Genomic DNA, 10,005 nt, shown 5'->3' on the forward strand with positions numbered 1-10,005 from the left:
TTATAAGCTTAATTCACTATAATATACATTTCTAAGTTGATTAGACTTGCATTCCGATGTAATTTGATGTATATTATAGTAAATTAAGCCGTAAAATCGATTGTTTAAAAAATGGGACTAGTGGCGCCATCTCTCCGGCGAACAGGGTGAACTACACACTTTTTCAACCGCAGTTTCATTAGTTCTCAAACGCGCCACCAGACGGCGCCACGGTTTCTTCTGGTTCGCCATCTAGCGGCAAAAGATGGGAACTAATTAAAGTACTGTTTCAAAAGTGCGTAGTTCACCCTGTTCGCCGCAGAGATGGCGCCACTCGTTTGCGCGCGAAATTCAAACTTCAAAAAGTGTACAACGGTGAGTCTATCGAAATACGTTTAACTTTTTAAACTAATTTTTTTAGCAATAATCTATTACAAACTATTGCTAACTTTTTTATTATAGAATGAACCAGTTTTCTTTCAAAAATAATCATTCATTTGATTTGTATTATTCATCGATTTCTGCTAAATAAATATAGTGCTGATGCTTTATTAAGCAGGTGGGGAGCTCAGCCGCCATTTTTCCCGAGGAAATCAGATTTACCTGCACGCTCACCTCAGCAACGGCCGATAAAAGAGTATCATGCGATAAAATCGGTCAGTAACGTCCACGTATCCGTTGAGATACCTGGTCGTTAATATAACAAACCCAGTTCATACAAAATTACACAATGGAGCGTGGAATCTCTATATTCTTCCTGATCGTCCTCGGAGCAGCGACATGCAACGGTGACATTGATCCTGCGTCCTACCGTCTTCCCGAAGAGGTCGTCCCAGTTTCCTACGACCTTTGGATACTAACCCGCCTAGCCGCCGACAATTTCACCTTCCAAGGTCACGTGGACATAACATTGAACGTCCTTCAAACAACAGACACTGTCATCCTCCACAACGATGGTCTCCTCATCCGAAACAACTCTCTCCACCGAGGAACAAATAAATCAATCGATTCACTCGTTCCAATCACCACCACAACTTATAACAAACAACGACAATTCTATATTCTGGAATCCTCGAAACTGGAAGTCGGTGTTTATATATTGACACTGGACTTCGAAGGTCAAGTCCGGGACGACTTGTTCGGATTTTACAGAAGCAGCTATGGGCCTCATGATATTAAGTACATATGTGTTTCTTATGATAACTTATTTTTAGAATGATAATTTTTAGGAGTTATTTTAATTAGCTACATGGGAGTCACTCAGTTTTCACCGGTACATGCACGGAAAGCGTTTCCTTGTATGGACGAGCCACATTTGAAAGCGACCTTCACCCTCCATGTTGGTCATACTCGGGATCAGACGGCGACTAGTAATACTGTGGCTGAAAGTACTGTACATATGTAGTAAGTTTTGGTATATGTTTTTTTGGTGTTTGTTATTTGATGTTATTATATAATGTTAAGTTACGTTATTTTTGGGAGTCTTTCAAAAATTGTTAATATTAAGGAAATGGAAGTCAATAAGCGTTCTATGCGTTACCATGGTACCTATTATGTGTGTGGCGCACGTTGTATATTTAGAGGTCATTCACGTCAGGGAGCAGTGTATTTTCACGTTCCCAAATTGCTACGTTCTCAAATCCCCACGTCCCTAAATCTCCACGTCTCCAATTTGCTACGTCCCCAAATTCCCATGGCCCCAAATTTCCACGTCCCCAATTTGCTACATCGCCAAATCCCCACGTTCCCAATTTGCTACGTCCCCAAATCCCCACGTCCTCAAATCCTCACGTCCCCAAATCCTCACGTCCCCAAATCCTCACGTCCTCAAATTCCCATGTCCCCAAATTCCCACGTCCCCAACTTCCCACGTCCCCAATTTGCTACGTCTCCAAATTCCCACGTCCCCAAATCCCCATGTCCCCAAATCCCCACGTCCCCAATTTGTTACGTTCCCAAATCCCCACGTCCCCAAATTCCCACGTCCCCTAATTCCCACGTCCCCAAATCCCCACGTCCCCAAATCCCCATGTCCCCAAATCCCCACGTCCCCAATTTGTTACGTTCCCAAATCCCCACGTCCCCAAATTCCCACGTCCCCTAATTCCCACGTCCCCAAATCCCCACGTCCCCAAATCCCCACGTCCCCAATTTGCTACGTCCCCAAATTCCCATGTCCCCTAATTCCCACGTCCCCAAATCTCCACGTCCCCAAATCCCCACGTCCCCAAATTCCCACGTCCCCAAATCCCCACGTCCCCAAATCCCCACGTCCCCAAATTCCCACGTCCCCAAATCCCCACGTCCCCAAATCCCCACGTCCCCAATTTGCTACGTCCCCATTCCCCACGTCCCCAAATTCCCACGTCCCCAAATCCCCACATCCCCAAATCCCCACGTCTCCAATTTGCTACGTCCCCAACTTCTCACGTCTCCAAATCCCCACGTCCCCATATCCCCACGTCCCCAAATCTCCACGTCCCCAAATCCCCACGTCCCCAAATCCCCACGTCCCCACGTCCCCAAATCCCCAAGTCCCCAAATCCCCACGTCCCCAAATCCCCGCGCCCCCAAATCCCTATATCCCCCAACCCTACGTCCACCCCTTCAGAAAGGGTAAAAATGTGTCTCACAAACACTACCCCTCCCATCACAAGTCCATTGGGTTCGCGATTCTGAACAACTTTTCCCTTTACAAAAATTGAATCTGAAGCTCCGTTCTCGAGTTATTAACAAAAAAACACCGGCCAATCAGATGTCCCTCTGTCTCTGCGTCCTCATATCCCTACGTCTCCAAATCGCTGCCTCACATGTTCACGTAATGCATACCAAATTCCCAGTCTCTTACTATCAAAGCCTTGACACTCATTCTCTGCAAGTTTCAAAAGAATCAACACCGCAACTACTGCATAACAATCACTCTTTCAGCGATGACCTCTACGTGACGACATTCTCCCCAACACCAAAGATGTCCACATACCTAGTAGGCTGGGCCATTCACGACTTCGTGCAAGAAACCTCAGCCTTCTCCGATAATCTCAGCATCTGGACCCGGAAGGCCATGCGACGTCACGGAACCACCAGCCTCTATCAAGGTTCATCCCTGTACATGTTTCTGACGAAGTACCTCAAGGTTCCGAACCCGGTCCCCAAAATGGAGCAGATTGCTTTAAATGATTTCAACTTCAACGCCATGGAGAACTGGGGAATGATCACGTACAGGGAGTCTGTGCTGCTGTACGAAGGTGGCGTGACTCCGACAAAGAAAATGGTGGATGGATTTACTACGATGGCTCACGAATACGCTCACACGTGGTTTGGGAATTTGGTCACGCCGAGATTCTGGGATGTGGCGTGGTTGAAGGAGGGATTTGCCTCGTATTTCCAGTATTTCGCTTTGTCGAGGGTGCAGCCGACTTGGGGGATGATGGATAAATTTGTTGTGGATATACTGCAGCCTACTTTGTTACTGGATGCTGAGAACCATACTAGGAGTATGGATGGGAAGGATGTGGGCAGTCCTAGCAGCATCATGGGGGTGCTGGATTTTGTTTCTTATAAGAAGGGTAGGTTCTTGGTTAGGTTAGGTTTAAGGTTAGGTAGGTTAGGGGTTTTTTTTAAGGGAGAGATGAAATTAGAGGAGGAAGGAATTTTTTAAATATTTAAGAGCGAAAAGCTTTTCTATGTTACTGTGTATTATATTGGAATTGAAAACATAGAGGTTCTTTTTGGGGAAATTGTTGAGAGGATAGATTAAAATGTAAGATGTTGTGATTAAGGGGCGTCTGTGATTCGAATGCTCTCCCACGTGATGGGGGAACCAGCCTTCCAAGATGGTCTGCAAAATTACTTGAAAAATATGTAAGTATACAATAAATACTTATAAATGTTGAAATATGCTTCTACATGGTTCTGTTGTTAACATTAAACGAGAAGCAATAAGAAAATGATAGTAGGTGCTATCTGCAATTTTGCTGTATCTGTAGTTTAGTTAATATGTTTTTAACTTAAGATAAGCTTCTTTAACAGTAAGTACCAGTGCTGATAAAGAAGATATAAGAGTTAAGAGTCTGGTGTTTGAGACACGTGACAAGTGTTTCTACTTAATAAATTGTTATAAGTGTTACTTCTGTGGTATCTGTTATCGAATCATGATTGATCTTACTTTATTTTTATGCGATTTGATAGGGGAGTTTGCGAAGATGTAATTCAACCGAATTTTATGTTCCCGAATTGCTACGTCCCCAAATCGCTATGTCTCCAAATCGCCACGTCCCCAAATTCCCTACGTTTCCAAATCCCTACGCTTCAAATTCCCACGTTCCCAAATTCCCCACGTCCCCAAATCCCCACGTCCCCAATTTCCCCATGTTCCCAAATTCCCACGTTCCCAAATTCCCCACGTCCCCAAATTCCCACGTCCGCAATTTCCTCACGTTCCCAAATCCCCACGTCCCCAAATCCCCACGCTCCAAATTCCCACGTTCCCAAATTCCCCACGTCCCCAAATCCCCACGTCTCCAAATCCCCACGTCCCCAAATCCCCACGTCCCCAATTTCTCCACGTTCCCAAATCCCCACGTCTCCAAATCCCCACGTTCCCAAATCCCCACGTCCCCAAATCTCCACGTTCCCAAATTCCCACGTTCCCAAATTCCCCACGTACCCAAATCCCCACGTTCCCAAATCCCCACGTCCCCAATTTCCCCACGTCCCCAATTTCTCCACGTTCCCAAATCCCCACGTCCCCAAATCTCCACGTTCCCAAATTCCCACGTTCCCAAATTCCCCACGTCCCCAAATCCCCACGTCCCCAATTTCCTCCCGTTCCCAAATCCCCACGTCCCCAATTTCTCCACGTCCCCAAATCCCTACGTCCCCAAATCTCCACGTCCCCAAATCTCCACGTCCCCTATTTCCCTACGTCCCCAAATCTCCACGTTCCCGAATCCCAACGTCCCCAAATCCCCACGTCCCCAATTTCCCTACGTCCCCAAATCCCCACGCCCCCATATCCCACATCCCCAAATACCCAACTACAAAAATTACACTTACCCTTGAACTCCAAATCAAAGCGTCCATACAGCATACGTACGTTAACTTAAGCCATCACTAAGAACATAAAACAACTCCAATATTATTCTATGTACCTCAACATTTACCTAAAATCATATTTAATTCAGGTCATACAAAGCAGCATCACCATCAGATCTCTATCACCACTTCCAAGCTTCTCTGGACAAGTCCGGTGAACAAAATGGCGTCCACGTCGAGCGTATAATGGACTCCTGGACCGACAAGCCGGGCTTTCCTTTGGTAACCGTTACTCGAGACTACGAGAAAGCATGGATAACAGTAGAACAACAACCATTTCAACGATATTTATTGAGATCAAACCAGACGGACGAGTGGTGGATACCATTGAACTACGTCTCGAAAACGTTTATTGACTTTTCGAAGACGACAGTCCAACATTGGTTGAGTCCTAAGAATACGTTTACGATGATGACTTATATTCCTGCGAGTGATTGGGTTATTTTCAATGTCCAACAAATGGGGTACTATCGAGTGAATTATGATGAACGTAACTGGAGAATGATTATTGATTATTTGAAATCTAAGGATTATGCGAAGATTCACAGAGTCAATAGAGCTGCGTTGGTAGACGACGCCTTTAATTTGGCGAGAGAAGGTTATCTTAATTATTCGATCGCTTTTGATCTTGCGGGGTACTTGCAGCAGGAGATTGATTATGAACCTTGGGTGGCGGCGGTGAATAGCTTTAAGTTTTTGAATAGGATGTTGTATGGTTCGCCGGATGTGCAAGGGGCTTTCCAGGTGAGTGTCGTTGTGAGATATTTTAATAGAAGCGAGAGAATTGAGTTTTGGGTTGGTAGTTGACAGATAATTGACAGTGCGACAAGTGACTGCTAGATAATTGACTGTGTAATAACTAGCTGTCAGTTAATTGTTTGCTACAGGATATAATTTTTATAGTTTAAAACCAAGAAATTTAAGAAGTATATAATTAAAAACGTAGGAACTCGTAAAATTGAAAATAGGACGTAACCATTAGCATACCAAAAGTAACATTAGAAAGGAAGACTAATTAATTTTGAGTTATTCGATAAGAAAGATAACCGTTGCTCCACATTAACAGGGATACGTCGGTCGTTTATTGCTGCCGATGTATGAGAAATTGAGTTTTAACGAATCCCTAAACGAGGACATAACTGACAAATTATCTCGGGAGCTGATATTATCTGCTTCCTGTTTACTACGCAATTCTGATTGCCTGAAGACTGCCACAAGTCTGTTCCGGAAGTGGTTTCCTTCATCTTTAACGCAGTAATTTTCAATTTAAATGCAGAATATTTTTATTATTAATAATCCGAACATTGAGGAATTAGTTCATCTTTTTTTCTTTCCTCGCAGTATACCGAAAGATACAAAGAGTTTCGTTTACTGCGAAGGTGTACGAGCTGGCAACCATGAAGTTTGGTATCAGATGCTGAACTTGTGGAAAGCAACCGACTTGCATACGGAGCAGGAATTACTATTGCAAGCTCTTGGCTGTACTACAAACGCTACCTTAATAAACCAGTAAGTTTTATTTTGGAAGGGCATAGTTTACATAGACTTTGATAATCCACATGTCTTCAAATTTTAGATAGCCCTTGATAAGTGTCCACATGCAAGTTTATGTTCCATTCGAAAGAGACTTTAGATAGGTGCTCTCGGTAACTGTCCACATGATACCTTCAAATTTTAGACAGCTTCAGATGTCGACAATCGACATACAGATAACCCACGAGATGGCGCGTGACCCAAAGTAAAAGAAGCTCCTCACCGTGAACACTTCCAGTTACATTTCGGCGCATAAGAATAATAATGACAACAACTGCTGAAGGCAATGGCTATCTCGCTCACTCGAGAGACGTTTGCCGACTCTCATTGTTTTTCGCCTAATCGGTGCGCGTGACCGGCGAGAGCCAATTGTTCCGCCGAAAATACGTGTGAGGCGTCCATTTTTCTATTCTGACTAGCTCTTCTAAACACGTCGGCTTCGCGCGCCAACTCGTGGGTTGACATCGGTATTGTACTTTTGGGCGCCATCTTAAATGTGCACCGATTGCAAATGGTGGTTTGGCGTCAGCTGAGAATATGGAGATTTGAAAGTTTGAGAATTTGGAAATTTGGTAATTGGGAGATTGAGAATTGGGGATATGGAATTGGGTAATGTGGGAATTGGGGAATATGGGAATTGGGGAATGTGAGAATTGGGGAATGTGGGAATTGGGGAATGTGGGAATTGGAGGGTATGGGAATTGGGGAATGTGAGAATTGGGGAAAGTGGAATTGGGGAATGTGGGAATTGGGGAAAATGGAATCGGGGAATGTGAGAATTGGGGAATGTGGGAATTGGGGAAAATGGAATTGGGGAATGTGGAATTGGGGAATGTGGGAATTGGGGAGTATGGGAATTGGGAAATGTGGGAATTGGGGAATGTGGGAATTGGGGAATGTGGGAATTGGGGAGTATGGGAATTGGGGAAAGTGGAATCGGGGAATGTGAGAATTGCGGAATGTGGAAATTGGGAAATGTGGGAATTGGGGAATGTGGGAATAGGGGAATGTGGGAATTGGGGAATGTGGGAATTGTGGAATGTGGAATTAAAAAATGTGGGAATTAAGGAAAGTGGAATTGGGGAAAGTGCCCATTATATACCCAATATTTCTACGGAGAATAATAATATAAAGAAGATAATTTTACCACTGTAAATAACAAAAATATAATAAAAAAAAAATCATGTCTTTTTCAGGTATCTCGAAATGTCGATTACAGACCAAAATGGCGTCCGCAAGCATTACAGAATCAACATAGTGAACGCTGTTCTAAATGGCCACGTAGACAACGTTGAGAAGGTTTTAGAATTCGTTGGAAAAAATTTAACAACGATTATCAATCTGTAAGTTGGTACAAGCATTTTCGATATATTCTTATCTGTTATCACAAAATTTCATCGGCGATAAATATTCATTTTATTTTACAGAAGAGGTCACGATTTCTTGGACAAAATAATCTCTGCGATCAGCAATGCGATAACGACAGCGGAACAAGTGGTGATGGTATAACCAGAATTACTTATTTTTATTCTTGTTACACTTCTTGTGAAATATAATTTGATTGTGGATATTCGTTTTGCAGTTGCGTTCGTTCGTCAAGGAAAGGTATGATGTACTTGGACCGTCATTAAATGGCGTTGAAAAGGCACTTAAGAAAGCTTCGGAAACTGTGCAGTGGATTGAACATTTCTCGCCTGGAATCGCGAAGTATTTTCAATTTAATTGAGACTTTATTTAACTTAAGTTTGATAGAACAAGGATAATGAGACAGTGTGTTTAATACCAGTATTCTTTTTCATTTTAATAAAATTTGGTGTATCAATGCATCAATGCATCAATGCATCAATGTATCAATGTATCAATGTATCAATGTATCAATACACCAATACATCAATGTAGAGGAAACTTGATGAATCAATGCATCAATGTATTAATGTATCAATACACCAATACATCAATGTAGAAGAGACTTGATGAATCAATGTATCAATGTATCAATGTATCAATGTATCAATATACCAATACATCAATGTAGAAGAAACTTGATGAATCAATGCATCAATGTATCAATGTATCAATACACCAATACATCAATGTAGAAGAGACTTGATGAATCAATGCATCAATGTATTAATGTATCAATACACCAATACATCAATGTAGAAGAAACTTGATGAATCAATGCATCAATGTATCAATGTATCAATACACCAATACATCAATGTAGAAGAAACTTGATGAATCAATGCATCAATGTATCAATGTATCAATACACCAATACATCAATGTAGAAGAAATTTGATGAATCAATGCATCAATGTATCAATGTATCAATACACCAATACATCAATGTAGAAGAAACTTGATGAATCAATGCATCAATGTATCAATGTATCAATACACCAATACATCAATGTAGAAGAGACTTGATGAATCAATGCATCAATGTATCAATGTATCAATACACCAATACATTAATGTAGAAGAGACTTGATGAATCAATGCATCAATGTATTAATGTATCAATACACCAATACATCAATGTAGAAGAAACTTGATGAATCAATGCATCAATGTATTAATGTATCAATACACCAATACATCAATGTAGAAGAAACTTGATGAATCAATGCATCAATGTATTAATGTATCAATGTATCAATGTATCAATGTATCAATACACCAATACATCAATGTAGAAGAAACTTGATGAATCAATGCATCAATGTATTAATGTATCAATGTATCAATGTATCAATGTATCAATACACCAATACATCAATGTAGAAGAAACTTGATGAATCAATGCATCAATGTATTAATGTATCAATGTACCAATGAAATATAAAATTGATGTATCAATGTATCAATACAAAATAAAATTGATGAATACAATATCAAATAAAAAGAACATTTAAGATTCCTTAACAAGCCTTAACAAGCCCTGATTAAACGAGATAATCGAATCGCTGAAATCGGGAAAAACCCGGAAGCTTGATCAGAGATAATTCGAAAAGTATCTACTTTATTCAATAGTTTAATTTCAAAACAATATGGAACTTTGTACCCTCGAAAAAATATACAATTCTCGGTTTGCAAAACATAATACTATTTAGTATATTTTACAGTTTTTTTTTACAGTATTATTTAATACTACAATATAGTATCATTAATAATTAATTTATTTTAAACAAGTAACATTTTATACAATTCTTTTCACTACATCTTCCAAGCTACATATTCCATCAAACATATTAAACCTTCCGGATTAAAATGAAAGAACACGATTTAAACGATCGAGATAAAAACTGATATCACACGTATCATTATTATGGAATATGGAATTGCGAAATCGAAGACATTCTCTTTCATAAATAAACTCCGAGTAAAACGATGACT

General features: G+C 41.0%; 1 protein-coding gene across 1 annotated transcript; it reads left to right on the forward strand.

Moving 5' to 3' along the window:
- Positions 1–525: 525 nt before the first annotated feature.
- On the forward strand, positions 526–9,491 carry LOC100884079 (aminopeptidase N). The gene is made up of 10 exons (XM_012292693.2): positions 526–1,158; positions 1,225–1,383; positions 2,908–3,545; positions 3,759–3,840; positions 5,163–5,817; positions 6,140–6,327; positions 6,415–6,582; positions 7,803–7,949; positions 8,034–8,109; positions 8,189–9,491. Exons 1-10 carry the CDS (start codon positions 710–712, stop codon positions 8,330–8,332), a joined length of 2,706 nt encoding a protein of 901 aa, XP_012148083.2. The 5' UTR covers positions 526–709; the 3' UTR covers positions 8,333–9,491.
- Positions 9,492–10,005: the final 514 nt, after the last annotated feature.

The sequence above is a fragment of the Megachile rotundata genome, chromosome 16 (assembly GCF_050947335.1).
Source record: "Megachile rotundata isolate GNS110a chromosome 16, iyMegRotu1, whole genome shotgun sequence".
Classification (NCBI taxonomy): domain Eukaryota; kingdom Metazoa; phylum Arthropoda; class Insecta; order Hymenoptera; family Megachilidae; genus Megachile; species Megachile rotundata.